This window comes from Nicotiana tabacum, chromosome 16 (genome assembly GCF_000715075.1).
Source record: "Nicotiana tabacum cultivar K326 chromosome 16, ASM71507v2, whole genome shotgun sequence".
Taxonomy (NCBI): Eukaryota; Viridiplantae; Streptophyta; class Magnoliopsida; order Solanales; family Solanaceae; genus Nicotiana; species Nicotiana tabacum.
This window is the reverse complement of record NC_134095.1, coordinates 44977561-44998856: the sequence shown is the minus strand read 5'-3', so window position 1 is coordinate 44998856 and position 21296 is coordinate 44977561. Positions and strand designations below refer to the sequence as shown.

The 21296-nt window shown below is 38.2% G+C and overlaps 1 protein-coding gene across 1 annotated transcript; it reads left to right on the top strand.

The window, feature by feature from the left end:
- The first annotated feature begins 5000 nt into the window (after positions 1 to 5000).
- On the top strand, positions 5001 to 6587 carry LOC107770549 (uncharacterized). Its single transcript, XM_016589872.2, has 2 exons — positions 5001 to 5409; positions 5532 to 6587. Exons 1-2 carry the CDS (start codon positions 5142 to 5144, stop codon positions 6251 to 6253), a joined length of 990 nt encoding a protein of 329 aa, XP_016445358.1. The 5' UTR covers positions 5001 to 5141; the 3' UTR covers positions 6254 to 6587.
- The last annotated feature ends 14709 nt before the right edge of the window (positions 6588 to 21296 follow it).

Sequence of the window (21296 nt, the reverse complement as noted above, 5' to 3'; positions counted from 1 at the left end):
GATTAGCCGTTTGAGTTTGTGGGTGGTGGTGAACTTCAAGTTGTTTATTGATGCATCGTCACCCCCTCCGATAATCATTTGAATGGTTTGAACTAGGGAAGGTGGTTTAGACGGTCCCTGGTATTGTTCACGTCCATGGGCGAAGTTGGCCCTCCATCGATCGCTCATCAGTTCTTTCAAGTGCCCTTGGTGAAGCATGTTCACGACCTCTTGTCTTAAGACGATACAATCCTCGCTTTTGTGGCCTTTCTCCTGGTGGAACTCACAAAGGGAATTTGACTTTCTAGTGCTCGGGTCGGACCTCATCTTTTTCGGCCACTTTACTTTTGGGCTGAGCTTCTCCAATGCATAAACTATTTCTGAGGGGGAAACACAAAAATTGTGAGTAGATAATAAGATGGGCATACCTCTCTCATTTTGGTGAGTTCTTGTTCTTGGCCTAGAAGGGCCTTCGTTGTGTCGGAGAGGCGGCATGAGGGTGCCTCAGCTGTAAGGCTGATGTCTTTCTTGGTTAGGATGGGGTCCTGCTAGATCACTCTTGTTATGGTATCTTTGTTCCTTCCTGGATTTGGCATGTACCTAAGTTAACTGTTGAGTTAGCCCGTTCAGATCATCTTCGTCAGCTCGAACCTCGGCGCAATAAGTATTGTGTATCTCGTCCCAAGTGGTCGGGAGATATTTCATGAGGCGGCTCAACAGCTTCGTGGTCTCCCTTGAACCACTTCTATTTAGCCCGTTTTGAAAGAATGTCACGGCCATTCCTTCTGATACGTTTGGTAAGATCATCCTTACTCGGTTAAATCGAGCAAGAAAGTCCATCTGTTCTTCTCCAGGTGATTGTTTTATGGCAAATATGTCATTTACTCTCGCCTCCACCTTTTTTGCTCCATCATGGGCTGTTACTAACTTATCTGCCATTTCTTCGAATGTTTCGATCGAGCATCCGGGCAGCTGTGAATACCAAGTCAATGCACCCCCGGTGAGGGTTTCGCCGAACTTCTTCAGTAAGATGGAGGAAACTTGATCTTTGGCGAGATCATTGCCTTTCACTGCGGTGATGTAATGAGTCACATGATCTTCAGGGTCCGTTGTGCTGTCGTATACTTTCAGGTACGGTGGCATTTTGATGGTCTTAGGTATGTCATGCGGTGCAGCTTCGTCGCTATATGGCTGCTCAACAAACTGACCGGCGTCCCTTTTTGTTAGAAGTTTTGGGGCACCCAGTATTTTATCTACCCTTTCTTAGTGCTCTTTCATTTGGTCGTGGAGCATTTTGTTCACGTTCTCTATTTCCTCCATCTTCTTCAAATTAGTTGTGGGGGTGTCATTACCTGCATCATTAGCATTGTGAGTAATACCTGTTGCAAAGGGGGCGTGCTACTCGTCAGCTTCCGGTGCAATGCCGACCCTTGCCTCTTCTCTGCTCGGCCTTTGAGTGGGCTTGTCGAGGAAGCCGATTAGCGTGTTTGTCAACCATGCTTCGAGTAAATTTTTCACTGCCAGTGGTGCCTCTTCCGTTGTGGATGTAGAGCCCCCTTTATCGTGTGAGGTCGTGATGCTACCGTGAGGTGGGGGCGAGCCGTTTTGCCTGGGAGAGGTATTTGGTGTTATATCTTCACCCTCCGTTTCATCCACTTCGTTGATGGTGTGGAAGAGGTTGGTGTGAGATCGGCTATCGCCTTCCTCTTTTCCTCTCTGTTGCCTTCCATGTTAGATTTGTGTACATAAGGAAGTATAGGGTTTTTGCAAAAGTTTTTATTAGATATAGAAGAGACTAAAATTTTAAATAGAAAATTCCCACAAACGGCGCCAAATTGTTTGACCAAAAAATATTTAGCCTTTTTGTTAAACTAATTAATTAAGAATATAGTAGGTAAATCCTATTTAAACATAATAAATCCTATATCTGAGGTTGATTTATACAAAATGACGTAGAACTGCATTTAAACCAATTTAATACAACAGGTATTAAATGGTACTATTACAAGTGTATGGGGGAACAATGATAAGCAATAAATGTATTAAATGACAATAGATGTAAATAGAGAGAATGATTCACCCAAATATTGAATGAGGTGGATGATTCTTCTCTATGACAATATGTAAGACAAACAGACGTGGGAATATAGGGAGCTTTCTCAGATTTGATGCGAGAAAGTATGGGATGAACAATAAATCGAATATTTGTGGAAAGACAATGTTTGTAATTTACTTGAGAGTCAACTTTTCATGAGAGATCTTATCATATAGAATATTACATGCCCTCTTTCTTCTCTCTCCCTTTCTATTTATCTCGGACATATCTCGTACCTAACCTAAAGTACAATTGCAGAGAATATTCAATAGAATATTCCCCTAAAATATCCTGCTAAAAAAACTAGCTGTTATGACTGACCTGAGTATTCGACCTCGACCTCGGTTACTTTATTTGCCGATAAGTTCCTTCTGCCTCGAGTTCGACCTCAAACTAATCATCTCATAATAATCTACCTTAGAACAAGATTCCCTTGATCAAATTTTGACCGATACACCTGCCCTCGAATTCATGTTCTGTTATAGTTATTTGCATAAGGTTATTATAATTGTTATTTTTGCCTATATAATTTTCTAAACTCTGGCCGATGTTGTGATATGAAACCCTTGTCCAAACGTACTCTAAGGCCATCTCCAACCTTGCCCCCATCCCCCATAATGAGGGAAATATTTGGGGGAATTTAGCTCCAACCCTCCCCCATTTTTGTCCTCAAAATGGGGGATGAATAGTGTTCCCTCAAATATGGGGGTACACTATTCATCTCACCCATTACTATTCATCACTTTATTATTATTATTTTATTATTTAATCTTTTAATTTATCTCTTTATATATACCTAATTATGTTTATGTAATGTCTTTATAATATTAATATTATATCTTAACTTTGGTGTATAATTTTGATAAATTAATTTTCGTGCATTTATTATTTTTATGTAGAAATGGCAGTAGATGAAAATCAACGATTTCAAAAAAATTTATTTCGACATAGAAGAATTAAGGATAAAGATGCTCATTTTGCACTTCGTAATACATTAATAGATCATTTATGGGAGAATACTAGAGGTTGAAGTTGAATGTTTATCTAGTATTTTGAATGAAATTTATCGTTTTGTAATATGTATTTAATTAATCTTGTATCGCAATGATTTCACTTTTATTTGAATTATTAGTTAATCTATAATAATTACTTACAAATTATATTATTTAAAATTTTATGGAATTGTTTTAATTATGAAAATTACAAATTAATAAAAATAAAAGATGAAATTTGTTTAATGGAAATTAAAAAATAAAATTGAAATGAAAGATAATAATATAATATAGATGAGAGAGAAGAATATAAAAAAATTTGAAAAAAAAACGTGGAATAGTTAGAGTAAGTTATCCGTAAAATGAGAAAATTCCCATTTTGGAAACGTAAAGATTGAAAATGCCCTAATACCATTAACTTGTCAGAATTTAGAAGCTCGTTCTATTATTACTAAAGTGTCAGTACGAAGATACGCCTACCCTAGCATTGATGTAAAAACTAGGCAAAGAGGGCCAAAGACTAAGATGTCCTTAGTGAGTAGTGCCTATCAAGTATCAATTGCATTTCTCTTATCAATATGACATGTTCATAGATTACTTTATAGCTCGTACTATTTTCTTGATCTTTCGGTGTCTCTCTCTTCTCTGTTCCGGGACCCTGCAATTTCAACCGGAAGAAAAAAAAAGGTAGGAATAAACATGAAATCCATATAGAGATATAAGAAAAAGTACTTCCTCCATTTTATTCTCTGTGTCTTATAGCATGTTTGGCTAAGCTGCAAAAATCAGCTTATTTTGAGAAGTGTTTTTCTAAATTCTATGATTGGATTGGATCATAGAACGAGCTAAACTTTATACTAAATTCAGCGTATCTACTCAATCCACTTCAGCGTAAAGATTGAAAATGCCCTAATAGCTTTTGGCGAGAAGTAGTTTGTGTTTGGCTAATTAGTTTGAAAAGCACTTCTGAGCAGCAATTAGTATTTGGTCAGGCTTAAAAAAACTGCTTCCAAGTGTATTTTTCTTCAAAAGTGCTTCTCAAAAAAGTGTTTTTGGAGAGAAACTACTTTTTCCTGCTTCTCCAAAACTGCTTCTGCTTCTCCTCAAAAGCACTTTTTTTCCTTCCAAAAGCTTGACCAAACACCTCAAATTTGGTCAAAAGTACTTTTCGCAAAAAAACACTTTTGGCCAAACAGGCTATTAGTGACTAGACGGGAAATATAAAAATATAAATAAATGTGTGGTCTTAAAAAATATGTGTATAATATACATATATACCCTTTGAGTCTTGTGGCGTAAAATATGATATCCATGCCATTCCTAGAAGGGAGTTTAATTAATTAGGGTAAAATGGACATGTTGGAATTCAAAGAGTTACCAGTACTAATATAGAATAGTGTTGCACATAAATTGAAATGCACAAAGTATGTTATTTCTTCAAAAATCTCTGCCAATATAGCTAATCTCCTAATACATTCCTCCAAGTCAAAAATTGACTTATTCTAACCTAAGGGACTTTGGTATATACATAATTTTGGTTGGTTTAATTTGTGGCCAATAGCTCTATAGGATGAGCTTTGCCTAAGCTGGCTGGCATGGTCTCACAAGTTGATGATATGATTGGATCATGAAACAAAGCTCGTGGGCATCTAAACTTTTTCTGTTCTTCATCCCTTTGAACTACTTTTCTTTTTTCCTTTTTAATAATATTATGCTTCTTTCTTCATTTATTTTAATTAGTTTGTTAGGTAAAAGGGGTCAGAGAAAAAGTAGAAGCTAGCTAAGAAAGAAAGAAGAGAAGGGAAGGTCACACTTGTGACCCCATTTGACAGAGAATGCAAAAAGGAGTATAATTAGAAAAATGCACCATCTAACAGATGGTAAAAAGGGAGCAGCACATCAACAAAAAGTAATTAAACAAAGCTGTCCAACTGCCTTTGCCTCCCCTCTTTGTTTTCTTTTAAAAACTCACTCTTCCTACAGTTGTTCAAACCTCAAGATCTGAATTTTAGAAACTCAAAACATCATTCAAGAAGTAGAAGAAGAAGAAGAGAAACAAACAAAGAGAGCTAAACATGAAAAGTAGTAGAAAAGGGAAAGGACCTCCCTCAGCAGATCTTTTAGTGTGTTTTCCATCTAGAGCACATTTTTCCCTTATGCCAAAACCAATATGTAGCCCAGTAAGACATTCAGATTCCATTAAACGCCACCAAAATCATGAACTCAAGAAAATTAGCACCAGAATTGGTGGGGTTGCAGCCCAATCTAGTCCTCTTCTTTGGTCTAAATCCAAGAATTCAGATATAATTTCAGAGCCCACGTCACCAAAAGTCACTTGTGCAGGTAATGAACGTACAATTTTTTTTATTTAGATCATAGATATATGTTTATTAAAATCTTGAAATTTAGTAGTATAAGTTAATGTTCTAAAGCGTAAAGATTAAATTCTAGATTCGCCTATACAGGGCAGATAAAGGTAAGGCCAAAGATGGGGAGCTCATGCAAGAATTGGCAATCAGTGATGGAAGAAATTGAGAAGCTACACAACAGAAAGGCACAAAAGAAGAATTGGATGGAAGCAATTGGAATAAAAAAAGATGCAATGCAATTCTTGACTTGTCTTCGTAATATAAGGTTTGAGTTTCGTTGCTTCGGTTCATTTCCAACAGAAGCTCATGACATCACTTCTGACGAAGACGAGGAAGGTGAGGAAGAAGAAGAACAAGAAGAAAATTACGCAGGAGGCAGAGAGATAAATGATGAAGAAGATAACAAAGAAAATTCAAGAACTGTATTTTCCAAATGGTTCATGGTTTTGCAAGATGAGAATCAGAAAACAGAGAAAGATTACTCAAATGATGAAAATAATGATGTTCCTAATTGTGCACCACCACCTAATGCACTTTTACTTATGCGATGTCGTTCTGCTCCACCAAAAAACTGGCTTGTAGAAAGACAAGAAGAAGAAGAAGTAGAAGAAGAAGAGGAGGAGGAGGGCATTAATGAAGAAGAAAAGAAAGCAACTTTAGCTTTGGAAGAAATGGAAAACAAGAGGAAGAATGAAAGCTTAGTGGTGATGAGATGTGGGAGTGATTTCCACAAATTATCAGCTGATATAGCAAAGGAGACATGGGTTGTGGGTGGAGTTAGAGATCAATTAACTAGAAGTCGAAGCTGGAAAAGGTGATTAAATCCATAATTAACTTCAAGATCAATGTTCTTCTGTTTTTTTTTTTTTTTAATTTACTTACATTTTCTTCATATATAATTAATTATATTTTCTGATGTTTGGATTTCTTAATTATCTGAGTTTGTGTTGGTATTGTGAACTCTGAAGAATCGAGCTTAGGTATTTGATTCTCGGGGATTGCCGACCCGCACTCCTACTCGTATATAGTCTGCTTTTTTAAAAGAAGAATTTCAATTTTCGATGTTTTTGTGTTTGTTGTTTCAATGACAAATGTATATCTCAGGATGTATTTTAGTGAAGGACTTTAAAATTATTCTCTTATGATAATTGCTTAATTGTTTCTATTTATGCTATTGTTTTTCCAAATTCGTTTTTTTTTCATGAGGTTGTGGAAAGAAGACTTATTTTAAAGTGACAAATGTATTTTCTCTGAATTCATTTTTCTTTCAATAACATATGCTGAAGCAATAAGAAAATTGATAAATCGCTCAACCCCGATCACCTCTCACCAATCCAAAACCCTCAAATAAGCAAATGGTATTTATGTTGTTGAGAGGGAAGCTGATTCTGAGTTGAGGAAAAAAAAACAATCGCAGATAGAGAGAACTACTCTGTATTGCCTTTACTGAAAGTATAAAATGAAGTAGTTGGTTGTTACATTTGTACCCCTTAAACTATTTATAATACTACTACTATACCTCAACTAATACGACTAATTAACCAATCAACTAACTCTCTTTACAACTAACTCTGTACAACTACAATTGCCTGTGCACAACAACTACTGCTATGATCAATTTCTACAACTCACCTCAAGTTAGGTGGTGAGAAAACGTTTATCATCTCCAACTTGCAAACTATTTCACTGTGCAATTACTTTCCAAGTGCTTTAGTCAGTATGTCCGCGGTTTGGTTCTTGCTTGGGACGTGTATTGTTTTAATAAACCCGTGTTGCAACTTTTCACTAATAAAATAGCAATCAAATTCTACGTGTTTCATGCCATCATGACACATTGGGTTAGATACAATTTGTAAGGCTCTTTTGTTGTCACAATGAAGCTCCATAGGTAAGTCAAGCTTCATTCTTGTCATGACCCCAATTTTTCTTTATAGGATATCATGATGGCACCTAGTCTCTATCACTAGGTAAGCCTAACATTTGCTAACAATTGAATGAAATATAATTAATAAGGTACCAAATTGAACTGAATAACTGATAAAAACCTTCCAAAACATAATCTTATCAATACACACCCCAAAATCGGTGGAAGTGAGTCATAAACTTTATAGAATAATTCTAGTAGATCTAATACATCTCTATCTGAAAGAAATACAGCAGGAAGTAAGATAGGCAAGGTGATTCTGAGGCATGAGGACATGGAGAAGGTATACCTTGATGTCTTCCAAGCAGCAACTACAAATAACCTCTAACGATCGGTACGAGCAAGCGTACCTGGATCTGCACAAAAATGTGCAAAAATATAGTATGAGTACACCACAACAGTACCTAGTAAGTATGAAGCATAACCTCGGTAAAGTTGTGACGAGGCCACGTCAAGACACCTACTAGGATATAAATAAACAATATTAATATGTAATACGGTTATGTAATGGAAAGTGAAGAAACAACTAATACTAAAAAAGATGATAATATGAACTAGAACCGAAAATCAACAATGGAAATAGCATAAAAAAAGCAACTAAATGGGCTACAATGATCATGTACGCACAACAACTGCTAGAACAATAAAACATAAAACAATAAGAAATATTTCCAACAAAACACTTTGCAGCATGAAATAAACAACACGAATCACAATGAGGTACCACCTCATATAATCAAGAATCACAACTAAGGTACTGTCTCATATTCACATTTCTCAATTTCAATCACAAACTTTCCTTATACTGCCGCGTGAACCTTACATTTGAAATTAGTTTGGAAAATAATTTTTCCGAAATAGCTACGCAATTTAGCCCACCTAATGACGCCGCGTGGCTTTACGCAGTTCCCCTACAAGCAACAGGCAAATAAGTCCCACTTTATACCGCCGCATGCACATTAACCCCAAGCCTTATACCGTCGCATGCACGTCAATATCATATCACAATAATAATTTGCACCACAAGTGCCCATATACCACAACTTGCCAACAACAATAACAATACCAATATTTTCGTAACAATAGTTCGTTGCTCCACCACAACGTATACACGAATAAGATAGATGCCTCAACAATAACTAACTTCGCCACAACGTGTTAACGACTTTCACAACTTCAATACCAATTAACTCAACAATGAGAGGGATAATGTATAACCACGATATTAGATAAGATCAACTCACAATAAAAGAGATAACATTTAGCAATGAGTTTCACCTAATGGAAATCAACAAGGAAAGGGATAACCTGAACGATTACTTCATGTAAATGATAATCAGTAAAGAAAGAGATAACAGGATCAACAACTTCAAATAATGATAATTAACAATGAAGACATATCATGTAATAATAAAAGAGGCAACAAGTTCAACTAATGCATGAGAGCAAATAATCAATTAGGAGATATAACAAGTATTAGCGAAATCATTAAGGCATGTAAGGATAGACTAACACAAATACGAATAGATTGAATAAGAGATTTGGAACATGATATGGCATTTAATTAAAGCATGGAAATAGTCTAAGTAGCCTAAACTGGTCAAATACCACGTACAACATGTGTACCCACTCGTCACCCTGCGTACACAGATTTCACTTAGCGCAGTTGAGTCAAACAATACCAATCCTAAGGGGTAGTTCCTCCACACGAAGCTAGGCAAGACACTTACCTCAACTAGGCCAATTGAACACTTGGAAATAGCTTTTCCCTTAAAATCCACCTCCACACGGCTCAAATCTAACCAAAATCGCTTCAATATTATCAAACAATGCTTGGAAATTAAGTTACAATAGATAAAGTTAAGATCTATACACTATTCTCAAAAATTCAACGGGGGGATCGCCCGGTCAAAACCCAGGTCCAATGGTACGTTCCATCTACCCATGACTCCACGAGTTCATATATGTGATTAGTTTCAAAATTCGAGTCTAAATCGACTCTCAATACTCAAATTCTTATTTTTCAAAAACTTAACAAAGATTTACAAATTTTAACTTTGATTCACATGATTTTGATGTTAAAATATAAGATAACTTGATGGAATATTATTAAAAATATATTAAAATCACTTACCCAAGGTTTGTAGGTGAAAATCCCCTCTCCAAATCACCTCTTACTGAGTCTAGGGTTCAAAATATATGAGAATGAGTTCAAAAGCCCTGCAAAGCGAAGAATCACTCGCAAAAGCGAAGCCCTTCCATTCATGATGTCATCGCAAATGCAATGATAAGTTCACAATTGCGAACCTTGGACCTCCGCATATGTGACCATGAAGATCGCAAATGCAAACCAACTCTTCCCCAGGTATCTATCGCAAATGTGAACACTGGGTTCGCAAATGAGAACCCCATAGACTTGGCTTGACATCGCAATTGCGGTCCAAAAATTTGCAAATGCGAGACCTGAGGCACCTGTGCAAAAACCAGCAAACTTAAACTCTATCAACACCCCGTTAAGCATACGAAACTCACCCGAGCGCTCGGGTCTCCAAACCTAAACATTCACGAATTGAACTGTAAAACACATGAATTCCTAAGAAATTTCCAAAAACTTTTAGAATTACAACTAAGCGTCCGAATCTATCAAATCAACTCCAAACGATACAAAATTTTGCAGACAAGTTCTAAATACCATAATGGACCTATTCCAAGTTCCAAAGATCAAATTTCGAGCTTGATAGCTAAAATGTCAACCTACGATCAAAATTTTCAACTTTAAATTGCCAAATCAACACAAATCAACCCAGGGATTTCCAAAATCAATTCGGGGCATACGCCCAAGTCCGAAATCATGATACGAAGCTATCGGATCCATACAAATGCAGTTCCGAGGTCATTTTCACAAAATCAATGTTTGGTCAACATTTCTAATTTTAACTTCTAAGTCAAAAATCAAAGGTCCAAATCAACCCGAAAGCTTCCCAGAACAAAACTAAGCAATCCCGCAAGTCATAAATCATAAACACACATGTTTGAAGAAATAAAAGGGGTAATATAGTACAATTATACAAAATAACCGATCGGGTCGTTACATTCTCTCCCTCTTAAAACAAACAGTCATCCTCGAACGTGCATAAGGACATACCTAAAGTGGTGAATAGATGGGGATAACGACTCCGCATGTCGTGCTCTGTCTCCCAGGTCACCTCCTCGATCGGATGACCCCTCCATTGAACCTTCACTGAAGCAATATCCTTTGATCTCAACTTCCAAACCTGTCGGTCCAAGATAGCCACAGGCCCCTCAATATAAGTCAAATCCTCGTCCAATTGGACTGTGATGAAGTCTAAAACATGAGACAGATCACCATAATGCTTACGGAACATAGAGACATGGAACACTAGATGAATCGCAAATAAACCAGGTGGCAAGGCAAGCTTGTAGGCCACCTCTCCAATACTCTCAAGGATCTCAAATGGTCTGATATACCTTGGGCTCAACTTGCCCTTCTTCCCGAACCTCATCACACTCTTCATGGGTGAAACCCGGAGCAAGACTCGCTCTTCAACCAAGAATGCAACATCACGAACCTTTCGATACGCATAGCTCTTCTGTCTAGATTAATGTTACGCCCACAGTATTACGTCGATGTTATGCTCTGCAGTAATATATTACGATGATGTTACCCTATGCAGTAATGTATTACGATGATGTTACACTTCGCAGTATTAAGTTACGACAGTGTTGCACCCAACAACATTACATTACGGTGATGTTACGCTTCGCAGTATTAAGTTATGACAGTGTTGCACACAACAATATTACATTACGGTGATGTTACGCTTTGCAGTATTAAGTTACGACGATGTTGCACCCTGAAGTATTGTACGGTGAATTTGTCGTACGTTAATTGACATTAGTCCAAGGAAAAAATTATTTGGAGATTATAAGGATTATACCATTTCAAACAAGTGATGAGTAAATTCGTGAAGGTGATAGGGGAAGCAAGTCAAAGAAAATAAATTTTCATCCAAAGTTTGGCATGTTGGGATAAAATACGGGCCGAGTGTCAATACTTGGTATTTATGGACTAGTAACATACAAGGTACTATATGACCAAGATAGTAGGATGTATAAAGTGTATTAAAAATAAGTAGAATGTTAAGTAAATTGAGATAATTTTTAATTATACGGGTAATTGGTTAATTACCGGGTAACTGGATATTATCTGATTAAATTAATTGACTAATGGATAAGATCAAAATAGATCGTGGCAGCATGCCACATATTAAAAGAATGACTCTTTGGTCATTTTTGGTTAAGTGACAACTTATTAGATTAATTACAAGGCAATCACTTCCAAGACCTTCAAAAACAATATTACAATTAGAAGTGGGGGAGCAAAATGTTATCATTCTGATAACTTTTCAACATTTATTCTTAAAGTCTTTAAGCAAAGGATAAAGTAACGTTGGACAAAGACTCTCCAGGAAAGAGTATGGTAACATTATTAGCTCCAAACCTTTCAAATTCATCATTTGAATCTCTAAAATGAAGATGAAAATTTCAGCAACTCATCAAAAATTGTCAACGTGACTTTACTACAAAAGATCATACGAGACTACGTGATGTTATAGCAACGGGGTTTTGCGATTCGAAGGGGGTACGGTGCAATCTTTCTCAAAGAATATTATACGGATTCTTCCCTACATCGATCCATTGTTACGCAATGCTGCAATCAACGATGTTAAACGGATTGTCAAGAGAATCTGTTCAGGTATGTTAAGGCTATCTTTTCTTTCTTTTGGCATGGTCCATACGATACGAACGAAACGTGCAAATGTACAAATTCCATGAATGACTCTATTCATAGAAGTATTAGAGATATCTATGTTCTTGAATTTCCATATGTCATAATATTTTATCATCTGTTCATGGGTCTCAGAAAAATACGAAAGTTGAAAAGAGTTTACTTTATGATATTACTCAAAGGCAAAATGGTCTTATGACATTCTGAAAGATTTTATTAACGTACTTTTCATGCATTGCATTCATGTACATTGACCCGCGACCAGATGGCATTATAATCTTATAATATGTATGTATGTATGTATGTAACCAGATGGCGTTATATACGCGTATATATATAAATATATGTATATGGGATATGGAAAAGATTATGGCGTTATATACGCACCACCACCTGATCAGCTGGTATACGTTGATGATTTTACCTACAGTGGCCGATATGATATGATGGGATGCTCTCAGAGGCTGATGATGTTATAAAATATGTACCTATGCACGACATGACATTCATACACATATGCATGACGCTAAAAGTATTTCATAATTTACAGAGTTATCCAGACTGACAGGTTGAGTCAATTACTCTATATTTCTTCCATGGCTGTTATGTACTTATTTATGTGCCTTACATACTCGGTACATTATTTATACTGACGTCCTTTTTGCCTGGGGACGCTGCGTTTCATGCCCGCAGGTCCCGATAGATAGGTCGAGAGCCCTCCAATTAGGCTATCAGCTCAGCGGAAGATGTTGGTGCGCACAATTTGCTTCGGAGTTGCTTGTTTGGTTGGTATGATTTAGACGTGTATTGTTTGGTATGGCAGGACTTCGTCCTGACCTTTATGAAAATTTTATATTCTTAGAGGCTTGTAGATAGATGTCATATATATAAGATATTGTATGGCCTTGTCGGCCTATATTCAGAGTACGAGTGGTTATTTTGGCCTTGTAGACCCGTATGTCTTATGTATAGATTAGTATTACATGTTGTATCCTACCTGTTTCACGATAGCCTCTCCGGCTCAGTTATTTATGATATTATGACATGAAAAGATACGTTATATTGGTACTCGGTTGAGTAAGGTACCGGGTACCCGTCGCGGTCCATCGGTTTGGGTCGTAACAAAAGTGTATCAAAGCTCAGTAAGGATAAATCGAGGTAAGAGTTATTGTATAGTATGACCTACCTAGGTACAGTAATGTCATACGGATGGATAAACAAAATAAGGTATAGAAATATTTGTAAGCTCGACACAGTACCAAGCAAAGACCTTCAGTATACTTAAAGTGAGGCCTAAAGATTGGCTAAACGTTGGAGGAAAAGGGATAGAAGAGTTGCATATGCGCACATACAAGGAAAAAATTCGTACAGGCTGCATGACAGAAGGTAGCAAGAGTTACGAGATTCAAAGAATTCCAACCACAGACCGTGGTGTGAGAAAGAGGCCTAAAGGGGGGAATGCCTTGGCATTTGGATTTATTCACAGAACAACTGCCTAAATGGCAAGGAGAGTATTAAGGTATTCACAAGAGCTATAAGTTATGAAAATGATAATTGCATCAGTCAACATTCGAGGACGAATGTTCCAAAGGGGGGAATAATGTTACGCCCATAGTATTACGTCGATGTTATGCTTGCAGTAATATATTACGATGATGTAACCCTCTGCAGTAATATATTACGATGATGTTACGTCCTGCAGTAATATATAACGATGATGTTACGCTTCGTAGTATTAAGTTACGATAGTGTTGCACCCAGTAGTATTACATTACAGTGGTGTTAAGCTTCGCAGTATTAAGTTACGACAGTGTTGCACACAACAGTATTACATTACAGTGATGTTACACTTCGCAGTATTAAGTTACGATGATGTTGCACCCTAAAGTATTGTACGTTGAATTTGTCGTACGGTAATTGACATCAGTCCAAGGAAAAGATTATTTGGAGATTATAAGGATTATACCATTTCAAACAAGTGATGAGTAAATTCGTGAAGGTGATAGGGAAAACAAGTGAAAGAAAATGAATTTTCGTCCAAAGTTTGGCATGTCTGGATAAAATACGGGCCGAGTATTAATACCCGGTATTTATGGACTAGTACCATACAAGAAACTATATGACCAAGATAGTAGGATGTATAAAGTCTATTAAAAATAAGTAGAATTTAAAGTAATTTGAGATAATTTTTAATTATGCGGGTAATTGGTTAATTACCAGGTAGCGGGATATTATCTAATAAAATTAATTGACTAATGGATAAGATCAAAATAGAACGTGGCAGCATGCCACATATTAAAAGAATGACTCTTTGGTCATTTTTGGTTAAGTGGCAACTTATTATATTAATTACAAGGCACTCACTTCCAAGACCTTCAAAAACAATATTACAATTAGAAGTGGAGGAACAAAATGTATCATTCTGATAACTTTTCAACATTCATTCTTAAAGTATTTAAGCAAAGGATAAAGTAACATTGGACAAAGACTCTCTAGGGAAGAGTATGGTAACATTATTAGCTCCAAACCTTTCAAATTTATCATTTGAATCTCTGAAATGAAGATGAAAATTTCAACAACTCATCAAAAATTCTGTCAATGTGACTTTACTATAAAAGATCATACGAGACTACATGATGTTATAGCAACGGGGTTTTGCGATTCGAAGGGGGTACGGTGCAATCTTTCTCAAAGAATATCACACGGATTCTTCCCTACATCGATCCGTCGTTACGCATTGTTGCAATCAACGGTGTTAAAGGGATTGTCAAGAGAATCAGTTTGGGTATGTTAAGGCTATCCCTTATTTCTTTTGGCATGATCCATACGATATGAATGAAACGTGAAAATGCACAAATTCCTTGAATGACTCTATTCATAGAAGTATTAGAAATATCTATATTCTTGAATTTCCATGTGTCATAATATTTTATCATCTATTCATGGGTCTCAAAAAAATACAAAAGTTGAAAAGAGTTTACTTTATGATATTACTCAAAGGCAAAATGGTCTTATGACATTCCGAAAGATTTTATTAATGTACTTTTCATGCATTGCATATAGGAAAAGGTTACGGCGTTATATACGCACCACCACTTGATCAGCTGGTATATATTGATGATGCTGCTCACAATGGCTGAAATATGATTCAAACGGCATTATATACGCGTATATATCTATGTATATATATATATATATGTATATGTGATATGGGAAAGGTTATGGCGTTATATACGCACCACCACCTGATCAACTGGTATACGATGATGATTTTGCCCACAGTGGCCGATATGATATGATGGGATGCCCTCAGAGGCTGATGATGTTATGAGATATGTACCTATGCACGACATGACATTCATACGCATATGCATGACGCTAAAAGTATTTCATGATTTCAATAGTTATCCGGACTTACAGGTTGAGTCAATTACTCTATATTTCTTCCATGTCTGTTATGTACTTATTTATATGCCTTACATACTCGGTAAATTATTCGTACTGACATCCCTTTTGCCTGGGGACGCTATATTTTATGCCCGCAGGTCCCGATAGACAGGTCGAGAGCCCTCTAAGTAGGCTATCAGCTCAGCGGAAGATGTTGGTGCGCTCCATTTTCTTGTTGCTTGTTTGGTTGGTATGATTTTGACGTGTATTGTTTGGTATGGCGGGACTTCGTCCAGACCTTTATGAAAATTTTATATTCTTATAGGCTTATAGACAGATGTCATATATGTAGGATATTGTATGGCCTTGTCGGCCTATATTCAGAGTACAAGTGGTTATTTTGGGCTTGTAGGCCTGTATGTCTTATGTATAGATTGGCATTACTTGTTGTATCCTACTTGTTTCACGGCATCCTCTCCAGCTCAGTTATTTATGATATTATGATATAAAAAGATATGTTATGTTGGTACTCGGTTGAGTAAGGTACTAGGTGCCCATCGCGGTCCATCGGTTTGGATCGTGACAATTAAGGTGTATGAAGCCGATCTAGGATCATTTTGACCTTCTCCAAAGTATCTCAAACCAGATCCATGCCTAATAACTTAGCCTCTCCCGGGTCAAACCACCTAATTAAAGAACGACACTGTCTCCTATATAGAGTCTCATACGAAGCCATCTAAATACTTGACTGGTAGCTGTTATAGGATAACTTTACAAGTGTCAAGAACTGGTCCCAAGCAACCTTGAAATCCATAGCATATGCGCGGAGCATGTCCTCCAATATCTGAATAGTGCACTCAAACTATCCGTCCGTCAGAGGATCATATGTTGTACTCAATTCAACCCTGCCTAGATCATGCTGTACAACTTTCTAGAAGTGCGATTTGAACTATGTACCCTAGTCAGAGATAATGGATACCAGTACGACATAAAGTCAGACAATCTCGCGGAAATAAACATGAACTAGCTGCTCTGAAGAATATGTAGTCACTACTGGAATGAAATGAGCCAACTTGGTCAACCTGTCCATAATCACCTATACTGCGTCAAACTTCTTCTGAGTCAGTAACAGTCCAACAACGAAATCCTTGGTGACACGCTCCCATTTCCTCTCAAGAATCTCAAGTCGCTGAAGCAAACCACTGACCGTTGATGCTCATACTTCACATGCTGACGATTTAGGCACTGAGCTATATATTCCACTATGTCATTCTTCATCATCCTCCACCAATAGTGTTTCCTCAAGTCATGATACATCTTAGCGGCACCTAGATGGATTGAGTATCACGAACTATGGGCCTCTTGAAGAATCAACTCACGCAACCCATCCACATTGGGCACATATGACCGGCATCCGCAACACACCGTTGTCCCTAATAGCAACCTCTTTGGCATCGCCATGCTGAACCGTGTCCTTGAGGACAAGCAAATATGGGTCATCATACTGACGCTCTCTAATACGGTCATATAGAGAAGACCGAGAAACCACGTAGGCAAAAACTCAACTAGGTTCCGAAACATCCAATCTAAAAAACTGGTTGGTTAAGGCCTGAACATCCAATGCTAATGGACTCTCTGCTATTGGTAGATATGCTACACTACCCAAACTCTCCGCCTTTCAACTCAAGGCATCGGCCACCACATTGGCCTTCTTGGGATGATATAGAATGGTGATATCATAGTCCTTAAGTAACTCTAACCATCTCCGCTGCTGCAAGTTAAGATATTTCTATTTGAACAGATGTTGTAGACTCCGATGGTCAATAAAGACCTCACAATGAACACTACACAAATAATGCCGCCAGATCTTTAGTTATGCCAACTCCAAGTCATGGACTAGATAATTCTTCTCATAGGTCTTCAATTGTCGAGATGCACAGGCAATCACCCTACCATCTTGCATCAATACCGTGCCAAGGCCAATACGTGACATATCACAATACATAGTATAAGACCCCTAGCCCGTAGGAAATACCAACACTAGGATGTAGTCAAAGCAGTCTTGTGCTTTGAAAGCTTGCCTCACACTCCTCAGTCCATCTGAAAGGAGCATCCTTCTGGGTCAATCTGGTCATAGGTACAAAATGATAATAATACCCAACCAAACAAAGAAAACTCCAGATCTCAATAGCTGAAGAAGGTATAGGCCAACTTTGTACCTGCTTCAATCTTCTTCTGATCTACCTTGATCCCCTCACTCGACCCCACATGACCCAAAAACACCATCGAATCAAGCTAGAATTCAGACTTTGAGAACTTTACATATAACTTCTTCTCTCCCAAGGTTGGGAGCATGATCCTCAGGTGTTGTTCATGATATTTCTGACTGAGGGAGTACATCAAGATGTCGTCTATAATGCAACAATGAATGAATCAAGATAAGGCTGGAATACACTGTTCATCAGGTGCATAAATGATGCTGGGGCATTGGTCAGCCCAAATGACGTAACAAGGAACTCGTAGGGACCGTACCGAGTCCTAAAGGCAATCTTCGGAATATCCAGAACCCAAATCTTCAGTTGATGATAATCTGACTGCAAATTAATCTTGGAGAACATTCGGGCATTCTCTAGCTTATCAAGTAGGTCATCAATGCATGGTAATGGATACATGTTCTTTGCTGTAACCTTGTTCAGCTGCAGATAATCAATACACATGAGTATAGAACAATCCTTCTTCTTCACAAACAAGACCGGAGCACCCCACGACGACCTATTGGGTTGAATAAAACCCTTATCAAGCAACTCATGCAACTGCTCCTTTAACTCTTTCACCTTTTTTGGGTTATACGATATGGTGGAATAGAAATGGGCAAAGTGCCCTACAACAAGTCAATACCAAAATCGATATCCCTGTCGGGCGGTATGCCCGGAAGATATGCTGATACATCTGAAAAGTCTCTCACTACTGGAACTAACTCAACGGTAGGAGTATTAGCACTGACAATCCCTTACAAAGGCTAGATAAGCATCACACCCCTTCTCAAACATTCGCCGAGCCATTAGAAATAACACAACCTTGTTAGGGATATAATCCAGCATACCCCTCCACTTGAACCATAGTAGACTAGCGTCAAGGTGTTAGCGTGACAATCAAGAATAGCATGACAGGGCGATAACCATTCCATGACCAAGATAACAAAGTCTACCATACTAAGTAACAATTGATCAACTCTGGTCTCCTAACCACCAATAACGACTAAACACGACCGATACACGCGGTCCACAATAATAGAATCTCCTACAGGTATGGACACATAAATAAGATAACTCAAAGAATCACAAGATACATCCAAATATGGAGCAAAGTAAGATGATACATATAAATAAGGGGATCCTGGATTAAATAAGGCTGATGCATCTCTATATCAAACCGGAACCAAACCTATAATGATTGAGTCTAAAGTAACTGTCTCTATCCTACTCGGAAAAGCATAGAATCAGGCATGGCCTCCTTTTATAGGGCGACCTCTACCCGCGCGTCCCCCACCCCTAGTTGGATGAGCGGGTGAAATGGAAATTGGGGCAGCAACCATGGCCTGGGAAGTCGAGCTTGGTCAGCTAGACTAACCGCTGAAGGCACCCCGTGCTGGAAGTGTACTAGAAAATGGTTGATCAAAGTGAGAAACCTGATACCTCGGAATAACTGGAGCACCACTAGAAGCTGGAAGTGCTGAAATAACTGGATGCCTCATATAGGCCCTACCATGACGGGCTGTAGCTGCAACATGACCATCACTAAATCCTCCTATACCACGAGGCCTCTTGGCCTCCCTATCATCTCTCTCATGACCCCATATACTCTCTAACCTCCGAGAAATCTCTACCACCTGCTAACATGGGGTATTTTCCTCCAACTTTCGAGCCATGCTGAACCTAATACCATAGTTGAGCCCCTCATAAATCGACGGACTCGCTCACTGACTGTAGAAACCAAGGCAGGTACATGCCTGAACAAATCACTAAATTAGACAGCATACTCGGACACTGTCATAGTACCCTGGCGTAGCTACTCAAACTCTGCATGCCATGCATCCCGAAGGGTCTGAGGAACTAACTCTCTCAAGAAAAACTCTAAAAACCAATCCTATGTAAGTGAGTTGCTTCAGATGGGCTACCCACCTCATATGCTTGCTATCACTGATATGCCGCTCCTTTACCTGGAACATAGTAAAAACAACCCCACTCATCTCTATAGTACCCATAGTGCGGAGAATATGGTTGCACTCCTCGAGAAAACCATGTGCGTCCTTTGAAGCCAATCTACTGAAAGTAGGAGAGTGACACTTTTTGAACCTCTCAAGCCTAAGCTCTCTTTCTCATATGCTACTGCCCTACCTATGGGTTGAACCGAAGAAACAAGCTATACCGATATAACCTATAGAACCTGATCACCCAGGACTTGCTGCTCTAGGGTACGGGCTGCGAGAGTCTTTGCTCCTCCCCTAGCCTGAGATATGGCTGGTACAAGTGGAATTAACCCAGCCTGAGCTAAGGTATCGAACATGCTCAGGAACTGCGCGAGGGTCTCCTGAAGTGCTAGGGTGGCAATTGGTGCCTCAAGTGTCTTTCCCCCCAACTAGAACTACTGGTGGATCCTCTACTACAGCTCTGGCAGGTGCTCTAGCTGCACCACATGCCCCTCCTCGGCCTCTACCCCAACCTCTCGGGGCTCTAGCAGGGGGCACGAGTGTCAAATCGTCATATCCAGCAGTGCGTGTCCTTACCATCAGTGAGAGAATAGAAATCCAAAGATTCAGTTTTCGAAATCAACCAATTCTCACGTTAAGGAATAAAAGATATGAAGTTTTCCTAATATTTCCGTAGCCTCTCGAAGATAAGTACAGACCTCTCTATACCGATCTGCAAGACTCTACTAAACCTACTTATGACTTGTAATACCTATGAACCTAGAGCTCTGATACCAACTTGTCACGACCCCAATTTCCCTTAGTTGGATATCGTGATGGTACCTAGTCTCTACAACTAGGTAAGCCTGACATTTGCTAACAATTGAACAAAATATATATTTAACTAGGTACCAAAAACAAAACTTAATAACTGATAAATACCTTCCAAAAATAGAATCCCATCAATATACACCCCAAAACCGATATAACTGAGTCATAAGCTCTATAGAATGATTATAGAATATCTAATACATCACTGTATGAAAGAAATACAACAGGAAGTAAGATAGGGATGGTGACTCCGAGGCGTGTGGACGTGGAGCAAGTATACCTTGAAGTCTCTCAAGAAGCAACTACAAATAACCTCTAATGGCCGGCACGAGCAGACGTACCTGGATATGATGTGCATATGTATAGTATGAGTACACTACAACAATACCTAGTAAGTATCAAGAGGTTACACCCCATGTTTTCATACGTGGAAGTACGCCATAAATAAATTGATGGAAGCTCGATAAATGAGATGTCACATCCCGGATTTTCATACGTTAAAGTTTCGTCATAGGTTAATAGACGTAAGTTTGAGAATGAGATTATTTTGAGGTTATAAGTATTATGCTATTTCAAGCAAGTGATAAGTAAATTCGTGAAGGTGAGAGGGTAAGCAAATAGATGAAAATGAATTTCGTCAAAGTTTGGCATTTTGAGATAAAATACGGTTCGGACTATAAATACCCGATATTTATGGACTAGTGCCATATAGGGTAGCAC

Excerpts from the sequence above, each read along its gene's own strand:
- LOC107770549 (XM_016589872.2), top strand. The coding sequence starts at position 5,142 with ATGAAAAGTAGTAGAAAAGGGAAAGGACCTCCCTCAGCAGATCTTTTA. Across the intron at positions 5,410-5,531 it reads ACCAAAAGTCACTTGTGCAG|GGCAGATAAAGGTAAGGCCA; the intron begins GTAATGAACGTA and ends TCGCCTATACAG.